This window comes from Cydia amplana, chromosome 16 (assembly GCF_948474715.1).
Source record: "Cydia amplana chromosome 16, ilCydAmpl1.1, whole genome shotgun sequence".
Taxonomy (NCBI): Eukaryota; Metazoa; Arthropoda; class Insecta; order Lepidoptera; family Tortricidae; genus Cydia; species Cydia amplana.
This window is the reverse complement of record NC_086084.1, coordinates 15332997-15352236: the sequence shown is the minus strand read 5'-3', so window position 1 is coordinate 15352236 and position 19240 is coordinate 15332997. Positions and strand designations below refer to the sequence as shown.

The window sequence follows — 19240 nt, the reverse complement described above, 5'->3', positions numbered from 1 at the left end:
GTGATTGGATGATTGACTAGTGTCACTAGTGATTATAACAATGAAGTTGTTTTTGCTTTTATTTTTAGTGCACCAGAGTGCGGCTATTATATATAAATTAAATTGTAAGTTACATTACACTTTTTATTAATGTAGGTATATTAAAATAACACTAAGTTACATACATTACGGTTTTTATTAATGTATTTTAATATAACACAGGCAAAGGCATCCCCCCCTCTTTCTTCATTACAAATAAATAGTGAGTAGAGGCAGATTGTTTTGAACTATAATCGTTTTTAAACATATCCGATGCGCACGAAATAATTAATAAATCATAATTATTATTAACACCTACCTACATTTATTTATTTAAACTTTATTGCACAGCAGAAAAAGATACAAATGACGGACTTAATGCTTGGCTGTGGCATTCTCTACATCAGCGGTTCTCAATTTTTTTTTGACGGAACCCTTTTGGAAAGCGAAATACTTGATGGAACCCTACAATAAAACAATAGTTTTTAGAAGTGTATTTTTTTATTAATAAGCATAATAATTATGCTTATTTTATTATTCTAAATTATTCTAAATTCTTGCGGAACCCCTGCAGGGTTGTCGCGGAACAACTTTGAGAATGGCTGCTCTACATTGAAATATTATTTAATCATGACCAGTTTTTTTGCTTTAAAATGTACCAAAAATAGTTATTTCCGATACTAGTGCGAAAAAGAGGAAATTCGAAACGAGTGGCGATAAATTAAAACACGACCGAAGGGAGTGTTTTAAATCGACACGAGTTGCGAATTACCTATTCGCACGTGTATCGAACAACGTTTTACAGTACATATGGCACTTTAAAGTTTCGACATCGCACGAAAAGTGTTATTTCCCGTACTAGTTCGGGAAAGTAGCACCATATGTACTGTAAAAGTCTGTTAAGTCCTAAATATTTTTACAGTAGGTACATATAGTGCTATTTTACCGCCCTAGTGCGGTAACTAGCACAAGACGTGCGTATGTCGAAAAATTTAAGAGCCATGTGTACTGTAAAACGTTGTACAATACACGTGCGAAAAGCTAATTCGCAACTCGTGTCGATTTAAAACAATCCCTTCGGTCGTATTTCAATTTATCGCCACTCGTTGCGGATTTCCTACTTTACGCACTTGTATCGTAATACGACCAAGTTTCTAAGATCTATGTATCTTAGAAAGCTTTTCGTCAGCTTTGTATTCGTAGTATGATTTGCAGATGTTTCTGCAATATATTTTTAAAATTTATTATAGACTTCAATTTATGTTATTTACTTTTATGTAAGTAGGTGAGCAGTAAAACGTTTGAAGGTTAAATAGTCATCTCAATAATAGACTATCGCCAAAACAGTTCCAAGTGCACAATTTTGTATAATGACGGCATCTAGCCGGTAAAACAAGTCTTTTAAAAATATCTATTATTGTTGCGAACGCAAGCTTTTTCTTTTTTTTTTGTTTCGAAGCTTTTTCTAAAGCACCAATAGGAGCGCTCCACTCTGTATCGCGGCCAATTAGAGGCACCCAAGTTTAAACCACCTTTTCTACGGATCAAATATTGCGAATCACTCTTTCATCAGTCTCCATACAATAACCACACCACTTCTGTATTTAACCGTTTACTCAAGGACCCTTGTAAACCAGTACTTTGGAAAATTATATCAGTTCACTAAGAATTTAAGCTTTTTATTTGAGTCGTCGAAATCCTGGCCTGCACGGCGGCTAACATTATTAAGGTTGAAAACGTAACTGAATTTAGTACTAGAGCCTGTGCGGAGTGTATTGGGCCCCATACATTCATCATCACGACTCTTCTCTATCCGCACCTCAGGCTCTAGGTGCTCTAGCTATAGCTAATTGTGGTTTCCAACTTCAAGTTATACCGTAAAACGGGGTGAGTAGGTTTCGCGGGGAGAGGTGGGTTATGAATAGGGAGAGAAGGTTTGAGAGGGGAGCGAGAAGGGATTTTAAGGTTACTACTACAAAAATAATGTATTCCAATTTAAAATGGAGCTATAGTAATACGCATAATAAAAAAAATCGATGCAACAATCTTCCAAAATCATCTTTGTATGAAAACCCCTCTCACCCCAAATACGAGGCACTACGGGGTGAAGTGGGTTTTCCTCTTTATCGTCAAAGTTATGAAATGGAACTACCCAAAATAAAATAAAAACTAAAATACAAAGTTACAAACGTCCGGAACACTTATTATATACACCATTCAGTTTTCATATGTAAAAATAAAATGTTATCGAGGTTTGAATTTCAGTTATGACCCTACTCACCCCATTTTACGGTTACTCAATTTTATAAAAACTAAAAAAAAGTAAAAGTTGCGGACAGTTTTTAAAAAGTTAGAAAAATTCTCGGAAATTTCAGGAATATTTAACAAGAAATAAAGGAAACTTCCATCCCCAGACATAAATATAAGAAATTTCCGATTTTTTTCCATGTACTTACTAGTTTTGCAATTTTACAAGCTTTTGAGGATTTAGACATTTTAGACTGCACTGGCATTACTGCTGTAGCACCTTTTGCAGCGCGACATTGCTGCCGCCAATGTCAAAACTCAGGGCAGCAACATCGATACTGACATTTGCGGCAATAATTCAGTCGGCAGTAATGTCGTGCTGCAATACTGCTGTAATCGACTGCATCACTGCAGGGAACGTCAAAATTATAAATTCCTTAATAAACGAAGCCTGCATTGCTGATCACGAATTACTTACTTAAATGTGATTAATGTTTGCTGGTCAAAGGTGCAAAATAGGTGATGATAAGTTGACAATGATGTTTGTTCCAGTCACAGAGTTCAGCAAAATGCCTGATCTGTTCCTAATGGACGATTATGACAAATGTGTGGCGCAGCCGGGAGGGACTTATTGCCTGGCCGACGCAGTCCTGTACTCCAAGGGTGACTCCGAGCTGATGCAGATGATACTGGTGAGGTTCTTACTTTTTTATGATATACAGGGTGTCCCAGAACTACCGCGTCACAGTGACACCGGAGGAGGTAGGTCAACTCAAGAAGAACCTATACCCAGCCTAACATGACCTCAGTAAAAGTTGCACGGATTTCGAGTAATTTTATTACCGAAAAAAAATTAGAATGTTCCCCTTCAGTTAGATAGATCAGCGGTAGGCAACCTGCGGCCCGGGGGCCGCATGCGGCCCGTGAACCTGTCACTTGCGGCCCGCTAGCCTCCCTGGCTATTTTGTATGTAATATTGACCAACGACATTGTCTGATAAGTCATAAATATTAACAAATTACGACCCGCGTCCACTTCGTTAACTACTATGTGGCCCTTGGCTGCTAAAAGGTTGCCGACCGCTGAGATAGATAGATAGATAAACACTTTATTCATTTCTACAACGTACATGGTGATTACAAAATTATTAAACATTGGCATGCAGCTTAAATTGAAAGAAAAAGCATAGAAAAAGTAATATAATTACACGATATTATTATTATTCCTTTATTTATTTATCTTCTCTAAGCTAGGGTTTTTTACAATATGAATATAAAAGTAAAATATAAAAACACTTACAAAACAATAAAAAATACATATAAACACATTATAAAAAAACCTAACCTAGGGTGCCGCCGGCAGCGGGGCAGGGCCCAAGCTACCGGTGGTCAGGGCCGCAGAGAGAGGAACCGGCGGACTATCCGCGCCGTGTCCAAGATCACCGCCTTCTGCATCTGGCCCTTGATCCAACCACCTAGCGAGAGTCTCTCAAGATGTTGATCGAGACTCTTCGCTATTAGACCGTTCGCTGAAATATATTATTATTATTATTATTATATAATTATAGGCGAGCAGCTATTGAGCTGATGAGCCTATGTCACACAGTGTCCAGTGTTATATAGTTCAAAGTTTGTATAGTCATATCACTTCACTAGTAATCATCAGTCTAACTTATTGCTTAAAAGCCAATTGTCCAATCTGTTTTTAAACACATTGACCGAGGGGGCAGTCACAACACTATCCGGTAAACGGTTCCAAGCCGCCACGACACGGTTGGACAAGGAATGATATGCAGCTTTAGTAGTAGTGGGAGTGCGAACAATTCGTAGGCTGTGACCTCGGGTCTCGCGGCTGACAGTTCTCTTATTGATTATGAACAAGAAAACATAAAAGGACATAACCATGTGTCGTGGCAGAGAATAGGCGCTGGCTCAGCATGATGATGCGGCAAGCCACATCGCTGATATTCTGCCAGGACCTTACATAAAAGTTTGTGCAACGCTTTATGACGTACCTTATGTTTATGTAGTATTTGTGTGTTGAGTTAGTGCGATCTAGTATTGTAATTGTGTACCTATATGTATATACGAGTCGCGGCAATATTTTTTAAATTGTGTTATCTGTATTATTATTTTTACGTGAAAGTAACATAGTAACATAAGTACATTTTTACAATATTTAATTTTAAAGAAACATCAAAAACGAAGACAAGGGAGTTTCAGCCTTTTTCTTCTTTTTGTTCTTTTAAAAGGTGTAGACGATATTTGTTTTTGAATTGTAAGTTTGTTTCGTAAGCTACGGATCGGTGGGGAAATATTGTTCCAGCATTTACTTGCACGGTGCCGAAAACTCCCCCTGAAAGTAGCGGAACTGTGCCTGGGAACCAGTAAAACGGCCGCTCGTGACGTTCTAGGTTGGTGGTGGGTATTAGGGTATTAGGCTAGTTGAAATTCATGTTAAGCTGGTTAGGTTCCTCTTGAGTTGACCTAGCTACCTTCGGTGTCACTGTGACGTGGTAGTTCTGGGACAACCTGTACATATGAGGCACAATTACCACGGGCGACAGTTCATTTCACAGTTTAGCTGTGCGATGAAGGAAGTTTCTGGAGAAACGCACAGTTGAGGACTGGCAACCATCTAAATGGTGAACATGGAAATGTTGTCGCGTAGAGTTGACAATTACTTTTGACGCGGAGTCCCATCAGCTACTAGGTACCTATAGTTGGTCAAACCAATTTGTCAGTAAACAAAAACAAAAAAAAATCCTAACCTTCTCTTTTGAGTGCTAGTACTAGTGTAAGAAAAAGATAGTATGATTCTTACTGTCTATGTTTGAAATGAGATAGTCCTTTGACAAACTTCAGGTATGAATGGTATGATGCAGTTTTTTTTAAACCGTAAATCTAAAAGATTTGTTTATTATTTTCAAAACAGATCGACAACTTCCGCAAATTATTACGCTATTACATGATTCCAAGAACAAATTTAATGAATAAACTTAGACATAAAGTGTGATATCAAGTTCACGATCAAGCCACCAAGTAATTGCCGTTATTATAGGTTAAATACCGCTGTAATGATAGGACTCTTTGGCTTTGGCTGCTCTGACTTAGGATAATTTTGCAATGAATACTAGCCTCTGCCCCCAGTTTTGCGTAAGTTGTTAAGGTAACGTTCGGATTCAGACTGTACCAAGGCAACGGAGCAGTGATAGAGATAAAAATCCACAAATAGAATTGCATATCTCCGCTCTGAGATGAAATGTGCCGGTTTGAGTTAAAAAGTTTGTTCGTCAGTATCTAAAAAACCTCATACGCAAATGATTATTTCGTATTTATTATTTATTTCAGGAATACTCAGAATACACGAAAAAGCATTTTAACCACACCGTGGTACACAGAGCGGTGTGCGTCCAAGAAACCTGCAAGAAATTCATAAAGAATAGGAGTTTAGAAAACGATACGGACCTAGGATTGATCCTTGAGGAATGCATCGACGACTCTATGTGGAAGGAATACAAGCTTAATGCCAGGTATGGTCATGAATAACTTTACAGTATAAATAATTGTGCTACGTTATTCATATTTATAACAACACACGTGGTTAAGGTAAGAGTCATGATAAAATCGATAGCATATAATTATGTACATTAGCCGTGTGGTGGCCGGCTTTAGAATAGCGCCAACCCTCACATAGGATAAGGGTGTCGTACGAGGCGACTAAGTCCACAAACGAAGCAAGAAGGTATTTCGTTACAGGGGAGATGGTCGTCCTCTTAGCATTGGTTTGCAATCCATCTAGGAGAAGGATACTCCAAATAAAACCCGGAATGGAGTTTCCGTAAGGCGCGAGTAGGGTCCAACCTGAAATAAGCAGCAGATTCCTGCAGCTGACCTGTCTCCACACGTATTGGCTCGCCTTTCCTGTGGGATAAGACAGTGAAGCCGAGAGGGTAATGCAGGTGCTGGGCATCCCTGCGTTTCTTTAATTTTCATTTCCTGCATTAGACGCTAAGGCCAATGATGAATTATGTATATAAATAGGTACGCGTAGAGAGGTGACGAGGGCGTTATAACAGTAGTAGTAAAACACTTTATTGTACAAAAATCAAAACAAAACATGAAAAATAACATTCGTCATTGGTACAACGGCGAACTTATCTATAAGGGATCTCTTCCAGTTAATAATAGGACGTATCGGTATCGGTATTTATTTGTCCCTTATCTGCCATTATACAATAGCTCCTGTAGTAACGAAACGGCCAAGCCACATATTTTGACTAAGGTGTATAGTTTGTGAAGTTAGGGCTTGTAGAGTTAGAAGCTTGGCTCTTCAAGAGATCTGATAACTTTTTGGCGGTGCGAGCCTTATGGTTTCGTCTTGGCAACATTTTACATGTAAATGTTTTTGGTGGGATTACTATTTCTATAATGTTTTTTGCAGGTTAAAAGAAATAAATTATTGCAAGAGACATGGACAGAACAGAGCACTCGGCGCTGGAGACTACATTATGGGAATTGTGTACTTATCGCTAGTCGCCATCAACGCAGTTGGCACCGCCTATGACCTGCTTAAAGGCGAAAATGCAAGTAAATGATTTTATATATTATGTTTGTAGTGCAAAAAGGAATAAATTGTCTTTAATTTTTAACTTTAAGATGGCTTTTATACATTCGATAGCAAGGTAGAAGGCTTTGTTTATAAGATACTTAAACTCTGGCAAAGCTTACGGATGAAAGAAGCGCCTGGCGTCCGTTGGCTCGTTGGGTGGATGACGTTCGAAGTATCGCGGGGCACTTTTGGATGAAACTAGCACAGGACCGGGACAAGTGGCGTACAAGAAGAGAGGCCTATGCTCAGCAGTGGGCGACCGAAGGCTAAAATGATGATGATGATGAAAGCCATTTTGTCAGTAGAAAGGTCGGCAAATTTAAAAAATGTAGGCGCGATGGGTGGATCTCCGTCTCTCATAGAAAATTTGAATTTCGCACCTATTACCTACTACAGACAAGTTGGGTGTGTTTAAGTGTAAAATCATTAATTGTTTTCTCTTTTCAACTTTTGTAGTCGTCAGAATTCGAAATTATTGCAGCATTCCATCCTCGATCACTACGGCCATACCCATCTTCTAGGCCCGAGAATCTTAAAATCCCTCCCCTTTACATATTCGAACGATCTAACCTGCTCTTTTATAGCTTGTTGGGAGTCCGAGATCTCTATCAGGAATATTTATTTAATAAGAACCTATGACCTTATAGTCAACAAAACCTTGATCATAATCATCTTCCTTGCGTTGTCCCGGCATTTTGCCACGGCTCATGGGAGCCAGGGGTCCGCTTGGCAACTATCCCAAAAATTGGCGTAGGCACTAGTTTTTACGAAAGCGACTGTCATCTCAAACTCAAACTCAAAATATACTTTATTCATGTAGGCCTAGCGACAAGCACTTATGAATCGTTAACATAAATATTATCTTAAGCTAATTATCAGAGCAATTTATTCATGTTATTATTCCATAATAATATTGGATTATTGTACAAATCAAATTTAACACAAATTTAAGAATTTCACAAAAGGATCGAAACATGAAAAAAATAATTGTATAAAAAAATACTAGTCTAGAATGTTTCTAGAATAAAAACTAAATGTCAAATAAAAAAAAAATAAAAAAACAAAAGAAGCACATACATCGGAATCTAAATACATCTGACCTTCCAACCTCCTTCAATCCTCACGAAGTCCGGTTTCCTCCCGAGCAACAATTAAATAAGAACTTACGACCTGATAGTCAACAAAACCTTGATATTAAATGATAATGATCGCTATAAATGTTTTTCAGAAAATACGTATCTCCTGGCGTTTTCCATACGCAAGAACTGGCGTAAGCTGGTGGCGCCAATAAGCGGCGTGGGACTAGACCCTCGGCTAAACCGACTCACCGTATTTAACGGGCTCAGGTAATTATCTCTAGTGTGGTGTGAGCCTCTGTGGTGACTGGTGACCCTTGGCTAAATAGGCTTAGAGCCACCCCACACTAGCACCGAGCGTCAGCGTCTAGTCAACTCTATGGCTGCTGCTCGACGCAACGTTGACGCAACTACGCAGCGACGCCATTTTCTATATAATAGCGCTGACTAGACGCCGACGCTCAAAAAGACGGTAGTGTGGGGTGGCTCGTACTTTAACTCTCTCGGTTCAGTAAGAGTGATTCAATAAAAACAAATTTTCAATCAATCAATCAATATTTCGTTGCAAGAACATAATTAAATTAATTACGTAACGTTAAACTTTCACCAGAATTTTTGGGGTACCCCTAATTTTTTATAAATTACTAGAGACAAACCAAAGAAAGTCTGCAGCGCTAGATTAAAAGTAGTTTTTAAAAATCAGTATGCGACAACACCACAGAAAATGGATTAAATAGTCTTGATACTTGTGAAATTTCTACCATATTTACCGTCTATGAAAAAATTTAGCTGTATGCACAGCTTAATTTTTATGGTAAAATAAATTTCATTCCAACAATAGATGTCACTATTAATATGTAGACATATACTAATATTGATAAATAATATTGGGAGAATGTGACATTTGGCTTCATCAAAATTAATAAGCTTTTGTAATATCCGCGACGGTGGTAAATAGGTACAGAGGGCCTACCGCGAACACCGAAGTTCTCAATATGCGAGCATCTTTCTCTTTTACTTCCATTAAGGCGTAATTAGATTGACAGAGAAATTGCCAGCAATTTGCGAACTAAAGTTTTCGGAAAAACGAAATAAACCATTAAAACAATAAACATACAAGGTGTCCCAAGAAGTAGTGATATACTGAATGTTTTATTTTTCTAAGCGCCCTTGAAGTTGTGAACATACTGGGTAATTTTATCTTTCTTGGCATTAATTTTTTTTTAATTCCATTTAAAGATCTAACGATAGTAAATGTTACCATACTGAATTGGCCTATCTATCAGCTTAGCACACAAAAAAAATCAAGCATCTACCGCAATAATTCACGTCACCATAAATAAAAATCTCATCGTACTCGGCGATAGGTGAAAAATTAAAAAAAATCATAACTCCGAAAATACGAAAAATCGCGGAACATACATGGGGGTGATTCAGATAGCCCTCTAGGTCCTCTACCTCCCAGCTTCAGTATATCACTACTTCTTGGGACACCCTGTATATTAAAAATTAATTTTAGCTTTAACTAGTAGGTACCCATGCCGTGAGCATAAGCATGGAGGTTGTGGGTTCGAGCTCAAAACCCGGCTAGTACCAATGAGTTTCTCGAAATGTTAGAGGAAGTTCATAAGTATGCCTATACCTATTAGGTGTGTTCAATTTGCTGTGAAACCTTAGTCTAAACCAATATTATATTATCTAAGTAGGTACATATGGTGAAGTATTAAGATGTTTCATTCCACTTACCCGTCATCAACTCCAAATTTTGTAAACATTGTCGTTTTTCAGCTTGAATCGCCTCGTGCTGACTTTTTACAAGTGTAAAATTATTCGTCACGCGGAAAAGTAACTCCCGCACGCCGGTTTTGTAAGGTTTCACCATGTTTATTCCGTTCATCACAAAACACAATGAATATTTAAACGATTTTGACAAACACATACCATAGTGCATGACGTTTACTGACTGCTTAAAAAACATTGCCATATGTAGTTTTTTAATTCGATGTCAAATTATTGCGCTGCAGACTTTCTTTGGTTTGTCTCTAGTACATAATTATAACTGTCCTTTTTAGCTGCTGTCTGAGGGGGTGCTCAATAAGAGTAAAAGTAAAAAAATAAATATGAATTTTTGACTTCCGAAATAAAGTTACAAAGTTATTTTACTTACGCCCCATCCTACTAACCCGGGGTTGAGCGGTTAAACCCTTAACCTAGTGTCAAATTGTACTGGTAACCATGGTAACTTCAGGTTTAACCGGTTAACCCCGGATTAGTGGAATGGTGCAAGTGGGCTTTAATGAACTAATTATAAGTCCATAAATCGTCAGTAAACATGACTAAAAATGTTTTGAAGTTTATCATCATCTTCCTCGCGTTGTCCCGGCATTTTGCCACGGCTCATAGGAGCCTGGGGTCCGCTTGGCAACTAATCCCAGTAATTGGCGTGGGCACTAGTTTTTACGAAAGCGACTGCCATCTGACCTTCCAACCCAGAGGGTAAACTAGGCCCGTATTGGGATTAGTCCGGTTTCCTCACGATGTTTTCCTTCACCGAAAAGCGACTGGTAAATATCAAATGATATTTCGTACATAAGTTCCGAAAAACTCATTGGTACGAGCCGGGGTTCGAACCCGCGACCTCCGGATTGCAAGTCGCACGCTCTTACCGCTAGGCCACCAGCGCTTTTTTTGAAGTTTATAGTAATTTAAATTTTTATTTGAATACTGAAAATCGTTCTTAACTTATTTTGAATGCTAATATTTATCTTCTTATATGTCGACAGGGCTATGACAATGATATGCGTGTTCTTCTCGCACACCGCGCTTATAATGGTCTTCTCATACCTTAAAAATCCCTACTATATCGAGACGGTAAGATTTTATTTTAATGTTCCCTAAAGCCAGACAGACAGACTTACCACGACTGCCTTAGCAGTTTCAAACTGACGTATTCGCTAACTTACTTTCTATACATTTTTCTCGCACTAATATCTCGTTTGTAGAATGCATATATTTTATTCTAATTAACATACCTAATATTATTTTTTCTGGCATCTTCTGATAATCTTTTTTGGCATTTATTGTGGTAAAATCATATATTTTCCTTTGAAAATAACCTACATTGGTTTAATAAAACATCTTAATTCCAGTCATACGAGGATCCCGGAAAATTTATCCTCTTCAACGGGACCCTAGTGACGTACACGTTCTTTGTCATGTCCGGATTCCTGTTGGCACTCAACTTCGAGCTGCATGCCGAGAAGCACCGAGTTACCCTGTGGGATTGGCCCAAGGGCATGCTGATGCGATGGCTAAGGTAAGCTCATAGTCAGGTTGGATAGTTGACAACTGTCCTGGTTCTTACTTTCGTTCACCTTTAAAGCTAGATGCATAGAAACGCCGATTTACACTGATGTGGGACTGGCCCAAGGGCATGCTGATGCGATGGCTGAGGTAAGGTCATAGTCAGGTTGGATAGTTGACAACTGTCCTGGTTCTTACTTTCGTTCTCCTTTAAAGCTAGATGCAAAGAAACGCCGAGTTACACTGATGTGGGACTGGCCCAAAGGCATGCTGATGCGATGGCTGAGGTAAGGTCATAAGGTTGGATAGTTGACAAGTGTCCTGGTTCTTACTATCGTTCAACTTCGAACTGCATGCCGAGATGCACCGAGGTTACCCTGTGGTATTGGCCCAAGGGCATGCTGATGCGATGGCTGAGGTAAGCTCATAGTCAGATAGGGTAGTTGACAAGTGTCCTGGTTCTTACTATCGTTCAACTTCGAGCTGCATGCCGAGAAGCACTGAGTTACTTACCCTGTGGGACTGGCCCAAGGGCATGCTGATGCGATGGCTGAGGTAAGGTCATAGTTGAAGAGCTTACTTTAAAATACTGAAAGATTTAAGATAAGATAATAATTAAGTGTTGGGCTCTTGTCGGTGGAGCATTCTTAGACCGTCTGACAAGACACAACGTTTAGGAACTTTTTCTTTTACTGAATCAATGGAAGCCAAGAAGGGCTTACGAAAATATTACTCGTATGTACATAATCACGTGTTACGTAAAATTACCTACCTTTAAACGTCCTTTAAAATCAAATAGATGAGGCAATAGAGTATATAATATACTCTCTCATCCTCTGATATGATTTAAATAATTTTGTACTTAGTGTTTTATTTCAAACATGGAAGAAACTACATTCATCATTCCATTATCTCCAGATTGACCCCAACGTACGCCCTCATAATATTCACGACCATGACCTTGATGCGGCACTTGGGAGACGGGCCGCTCTGGCACCTGCTGGTAACCAGCGAAGCGCCGGCCTGCAACCAGTACTGGTGGGCGCACTTGCTTTATATCAACAACTACATCTATGACGATTCGCATTGTTTCCCGCAGAGCTGGTGAGTTGCTATTTGTTTTAAGTATGATAAAATAATAAAGATAGTTTATTATTCAAGTAGGCATTACAATGCGCTCATGAACGTCAAATAAAGCTACACCGGCTCCAACCCTACACTGCCTCGAGAAGATTTAAATCCCCCCTCAATTGGTATGTTGTAATCCTCGAATAAGGGATGGATTTACATATTTTTGTGTTTCCGACGAAAAATCTACGAAAAAGACATCACAATTTCAAACCACCCTCCACAGACATATAGATAGATAGAACACTCTTTATTGGGACACCTGAGTAAAATATACAGCTTACAGAAACAATTGATTAAGGATAGAGCTACGAGTAGACAACGATTTCTTCCAGACAACCTTTGGGTAGCGGAAACAAATCATTTAGTTAAAGAGTAGGTGTTGCTTAAAACGTTACATATTATGTTAATTATTGCGAATAGTCCGACACGTAACGCTGCTGGCCTAGCGCTAAGAACGTGCGACTTGCAATCCGGAGGTCGCGGGTTCAAACCCCGGCTCGGTTTTTAGAAACTTATGTACAAAATATCATTTGATATTTACCAGACGCTTTTCGGTGAAGGAAATCATCGTGAGGAAACCGGACATTAGTAGTTGGGATTACCCAATAAGGCCTAGTTTATCCTCTGGGATGGAAGGTCAGATGGCACTCGCTTTCGTAAATCGCCAATTCTTGGGATTAGTTGCCAAGCGGACCCCTAGGCTCCCATTAGCCGTGGCAAAATGCCGGGACAACGCGAGAAAGATGATGATGAGTCCGACATGAAACGCGAAAGTTTTAAATGTTACCTTACAGGGCGTTTTTTCAACAACTAGGTAGCCATATTGTGCGAGGTGATTATGTAGGCCATACTGAACAACTTTTTCTATGGGACCAACTCCGAAATCACAAAAAAAATTTGCCCGTTTACATTCTGGTCGAGTGGATGTCGACGTTTTCTATGGGTAGGCAAAAATTTTTTTTTTGAGATTTCGGGGTTGGTCCCATAGAAAAAGTTGTTCAGTATGACCAACCTAAACACCTTGCACAATATGGCTAGTTGTTGAAAAAACGCCCTGTATGGCTTATCAAATCATAATGTTCCTGTCAGGTACCTGGCAGCAGACACGCAGTTGTTCGGCGTCGGTTTGCTGCTGTGTATCCTCTTCCGGAAATGGCGTCCGCAGCTCCTCGCGTTCAGCGTCATGCTGATCATATCCATCCTAATTCCAGCAGCCCACACCTACTTCCAAGATCTGGACCCGGTGGTCTTACAGAGTCCAGAGTTAGTAATCCTTCTTGTTTTTTTAATAAATATCTGGGAGACCAAGCTTTGCTAATAAACATTCTCATTGGATTCAGGGCCTTACGTAGTATCTATCGCACCGATGACACTTACCGGCTGGTGTTTGTGCGCGGACACACGAACCTGTCGACATACACTTTGGGCATCGCCGGCGGGCTTCTGACCTACCACTGGTTGAAGAAGGACCAGAAAATCTCTGCACGTCTACAGGTTAGTGCCTGTGTTTTTAGGGTTCCGTAGCCAAATGGCAAAAAACGGAACCCTTATAGATTCGTCATGTCTGTCTGTCCGTCTGTCTGTCCGTCCGTATGTCACAGCCACTTTTCTCCGAAACTATAAGAACTATACTGTTGAAACTTGGTAAGTAGATGTATTCTGTAAACCGCATTAAGATTTTCACACAAAAATAGAAAAAAAACAATAAATTTTTGGGGTTCCCCATACTTCGAACTGAAACTCAAAAATTTTTTTTTCATCAAACCCATACGTGTGGGGTATCTATGGATAGGTCTTTAAAAATGATATTGAGGTTTCTAATATAATTTTTTTCTCAACTGAATAGTTTGCGCGAGAGACACTTCCAAAGTGGTAAAATGTGTGTCCCCCCCCCTGTAACTTCTAAAATAAGAGAATGATAAAACTAAAAAAAATATATGATGTACATTACCATGTAAACTTCCACCGAAAATTGGTTTGAACGAGATCTAGTAAGTAGTTTTTTTTTATACGTCTTAAATCGCCTAAATACGGAACCCGGTCAGACTGTACGAAAGGGGGGGCTGGGACTTATTTTTTTTTGACAAAGTGGTATCATTATGACACTATTTTTAAATGATTGTAATGTGTAGATCACGTCAAAATAAGCATCTTTTATTGGAAAAACTTTTCTCTAAAATAAAAAATGGCCGAGTTAGACGCGACCAAAGATTGATGTTTTTAAAGGGAGCTGGGACTTGTAAAATTGTATTATTATAAAAACGTCGGTTCTGGCGCTTCGCCGGCCGCTGCCGCGGCACGCTCGCTTCGCTCGCTCGGCTCGCGCACTGTATGGTCGCAGTTCTACCTAACACTCCTCCTCGCTTCGCTCGTCGTCGTACCTACTCCGACCTTAAAAGCCTGGCCTGCCTTAAGCTCTATCTCCGCCATTTTCAGTTTTAGTAAAAAGTTTTCCAAGTAAAAGTTGCTTATTTCGATGTGTTCTATACATTAAAATCATTTAAAATATATGTCATAATGACACCACTCTCAATGAAAATTTTCTAAGTCCCAGCTCCCTTTAAAAATATCAATCTTTGGAGGCGTCTAACTCGGCCATTTTTTATTTTAGAGAAAAGTTTTTCCAATAAAAGATGCTTATTTTGACGTGATATACACATTACAATCATTTAAAAATAGTGTCATAATGACACCACTTTGTCAAAAAAAAATCTAAGTCCCAGCCCCCCCTTTGCTACAGTCCAACCCGGAACCCTTCATGGGCGAGTCCGACTCGCACTTGGCCGCTTTTTTTTTTTCCTACTGAATGAAGGCACAATAGTCAATAGTCAATAGTCAATAGTCAAAATATACTTTATTCATATTCATGTAGGCCTAGCAACAAGCACATAAGAATCGTAACATACTTATAAATTATCTTAAGCTAATTATCAGAGCAATTTATTGATGTTATTATTCCATAAGAATATTGGATTATTATACAAATCAAATTAAACACAAATTAAAATAAATTAAGAATTTCACAAAAGGATCGTCAAACATGAAAAAAAAATAGTATAAAAAATACTAGTGTAGAATGTTTCTAGAATAAAATCGAAATGTCAAATAAATAAATAAAAAACACAAAAGAAGTATGTACATCGGAATATCAATTTCCTCATCATTAATCAAATATACCTAAAAAAAATATCATTTCGAATAACAATTAATCCCACGTTGTTTTATCATTCATGTAGTCTTGTGTGGTATAATACGCTTTAGAAATAAGTTTACGCTTTACATAATTCTTAAATTTATTAATAGATTATTCAGTAATATGGTTTGAAAGTTTGTTATAAAATCTCACACAATTACCCATGAATGATTTTTTAATTTTATGGAGCCGAGTGAAGGGAACTGCGAGCTTATGTTTATTTCTAGTATTAATATTATGAATTTCACAATTTTTTTCTAAAATTTACAATATTTTTATGTACATACAGAATATTCTCATAAATGTATTGACAGTGCACTGTCATTATGTCAATTTCCTTAAATTTATCTCTTAGTGAATCTCTATGGTTCATTTGGTATATTGCTCGAATAGCCCTCTTCTGCAGAACAAAAATGGTATTTATCTCTGAAGCACCACCCCACAGTAAAATACCATATGCCATAATGCTATGGAAGTAACTAAAATATACTAATCGAGCTGTTTTCACATCAGTTAACTGACGGATTTGCTCACTGCAAAAGCTGCAGAACTCAGTCTATTCGAAAGAGTAGCAATATGGGGACCCCACTGGAGTTTAGAATCTAAAGTTATACCAAGAAAAACTGTACTATCAACTAATTCCAATTCCTCATCCTTCACAATGACACTTGTTTGCCAGGCACGGAGAAAGAAGAAGATTTAATCTAAAAATATGTTTCAGAAATTCGCCTGGGTGCAGTGGTTGATGTTCCCCACCGGTGTGGGCATGATCCTGACGGGTGGTGTCTTTTATATTGACGGCTTTGAACCCTCCACCCTGCTCCGGGTTCTGTACGCGTGCCTCTACAAACCTATCTTCCAAGTGGTGATCATTATAATAATATTGGCCTGCATATTCAGGGTTGAAAGTAAGTTTAAGCAAGTCTTAATACAAGATGTCAGAAATAGGGCAAAATGTAAAGAAAACGTCTTGCCTCTTGCGAACTTCGAATCTTTAAAATAGGACAGTATTATGTTTTTTTTTGAAATGAAACCTTAGATTTCTTTGCAGAGTAAAATCTATAATTGAAACTTCACATACATTTGTAAGTTCTGTTACGATGCAATAATTATAGTTGGTCAAACCAATTTGTCAGTCAGTAAGAACCAGGAAAACTATACTCTCATCCTTTTCTTTTGGGAGCTACTACTAGTGTAAAGACAAAGATACATAGTATAATTCTCTCTGTCTATGTTTGAAATGAGATAGTCCTTTGACAAACTATATGTATCATCGAGCTGACCTGATGATGGACACAGAAGGTTACCATAGGAGGTCTGTGATAAAACATCGTAACTAGGGATGTACCGACTAGTCGCCAACTAGTCGGGAAAGCCGACTATCCGGCCACATTTGTAGTCGGCGATTAGTCGGCGATTAGTCGGCAAAAAAGGCCGATTATTTAGGCTATTCAAGGCTATTCGGCCACATTTGTAGTCGGCGATTAGTCGGCGAATAGTCGGCAAAAAAGGCCGATTAGTCGGCCTATTATTAATTACAAAAAGCAGCACATAAAAAAATAAAAAGCCAATATTAATCAAATGTTACATGCCCATTCTACTGAAATACGTATTTAAGATACAAAATGAGCTTCTGTTCATATTAAATTCGTGTATAGCTAATTATGTGGCTCTATCGTCGCAGTAGCACAGAACATCTTTCAGTTGATATTGAAAGCGCGACGACGCAAAGAGCAAAAAAAAATTTTTTCTAATGCATCCGAGCTTGAATATAGCTACTACAGTTGCCATACGAATGTAATCTTTATCGAGAAGCAACGATATGAACTTTGCCGACTAGCCGACTAATCGGCCATCCGAGCGCCGATTAGTCGGCTAGTCGGCTAGTCGGCCAAAACCATAGTCGGTACATCACTAATCGTAACCTTATTGTTTTGGGATTTGTTTGAATTGTCTTGTTAAAATTGGTTCTCAGTGATAAAAGTTTGTATCGAAATTTGCCAAAAAACCTTACACTAAACTGTGTTGACTTTTTTTTTAGATACGTACCGCGGCATCATCGAGTGGCGTGGTTTTTCATGGATGGCCCGTTGCACGTACAGCGCTTTCTTAGTGCACGGGTCGCTACAGCGCGGCCTGATTGGTGCGGGGCGACAGCCTGCATTTATGTCTGACTTTTATGTGGTACGTACTGTTCTAGAACTTCTAGAGACGCTATACTACAACATACGCTGTAGCTAGGCCACGTACAGCGCTTTCTTAGTGCACGGGTCGCTACAGCGCGGCATTGGTGCGGGGCGACAGTCTACATTTATGTCTGACTATTACGTGGTACGTACTGTACAGGCAAACAGGTCTGATTGCCGCGACCCATATATTTTCATACAGAATGTATTAAAAGAGTCGTGGCAATTAGACGCAGCTGCAGACATATTCTCGGAGAATTATAGTATGAATTATCTCAGATGATGTTTTCGGGCTCGAGCACTAATCTGTTAAACAAAAGCCTTTGTTTCTTTTAAGAGCGGTCTTCAGCACGTGCCAAAGTAACCATGTCGTTTAAAAAGCAACTATCGTGATAGTATTAAGGTTCAAATTTATGTGACAGCTCATTCTGAGAACAATCAGGGTGGTCTTTTCTTTGGAGATAACAAAACGTGTTATCTCCAAATGGGTTGTTTCATGAATTTGAACCATATAAATAGAATGATAAATTTGCTTTTTAAACGGGTTTGTTCCCGTTACTTAAGTAGGGTCTATTAGCAGTAAACAGGTGTAAGCACTGCATAAAGGAAACAATACCTTTTGTTTAATAGACTAGGGCCCGAGCCCGAAAAAATCATCTCAGATAATTCATACCCCTTAAAGGAAACATGGAAACCCCTTACTAGCGTCCTCTAAGCGTCGGCGTCTAGTCAGCCCTATGGAAAATGGCGTCGTTGCGCAGTTGTGCGTCAAGCGGCAGCCATAGAGCGCTGACTAGACGCCGACGCTTGGAAGACGCTAGTGTGGGGTGGTCCTTAGAGCACAATACTACGGTTATAGCGATCGGCGCAGCGGCTAGCGATCAGAATATGCTAGAAGAGACGAACTATAGAGTCAGACCAAACTTTGTTTTACGCTAGTACTAGCACTGACTGTGTTCTTATTGACTGATAAGTTGTGTTTGCCAACTATACGAGTAGGTATTAGAAAAGGTTTCTTCAAATTCAAAACTGAATAGCCTAAATACTTAATCAATTTGATAACAATGGCCTTATTATTTCCAACAGATGACAATCCTCGCGTCGACCATCTTCCTTTCATACGGGCTGGGTGCGCTTCTGTGGATCACTGTGGAGTCTCCGCTCGCTCAGGTGTCTAAAGCGGCCCTCGCGCCACGACGAGAGAAGGTGGAACCGAATGAAGAGGTCACTTCTAAAGTCTGAGCTCCCCATACAACTCCGCGAAAATCGCCACTGTTATAGATGACATAAAATATGTATATATTTTTTTCACAAGCTTCTATTTAACTTGCAATGTACCTATGTATGTAAATATGTAGTTAACTATGTTTGTACGGGTCAAATCTTGCAAGCTTTTGACCCACTTTCCGACTTCCAATGAAGCTGAAATTTTGCATCAATATGTAAGTCGGATGCGGATGACAATGCAATATTAT

At 39.0% G+C, this 19240-nt stretch overlaps 1 protein-coding gene across 2 annotated transcripts; it reads left to right on the top strand.

Annotated features, from left to right (window-relative positions):
- The first annotated feature begins 30 nt into the window (after positions 1-30).
- Positions 31-19008, top strand: LOC134655066 (nose resistant to fluoxetine protein 6-like). Of its 2 annotated transcripts, XM_063510529.1 has the most exons (14): positions 31-104; positions 2818-2957; positions 5616-5797; positions 6709-6854; positions 8105-8222; positions 10736-10823; positions 11102-11221; positions 11627-11673; positions 12174-12359; positions 13476-13649; positions 13727-13880; positions 16301-16487; positions 17621-17763; positions 18852-19008. In XM_063510529.1, exons 1-14 carry the CDS (start codon positions 41-43, stop codon positions 19005-19007), a joined length of 1905 nt encoding a protein of 634 aa, XP_063366599.1. In that variant the 5' UTR covers positions 31-40; the 3' UTR covers position 19008. The 2 variants fall into 2 exon arrangements, with proteins under 2 accessions (XP_063366599.1, XP_063366598.1); XM_063510528.1 differs by lacking the exon at positions 11627-11673 and having other exon boundaries at positions 11102-11268.
- The last annotated feature ends 232 nt before the right edge of the window (positions 19009-19240 follow it).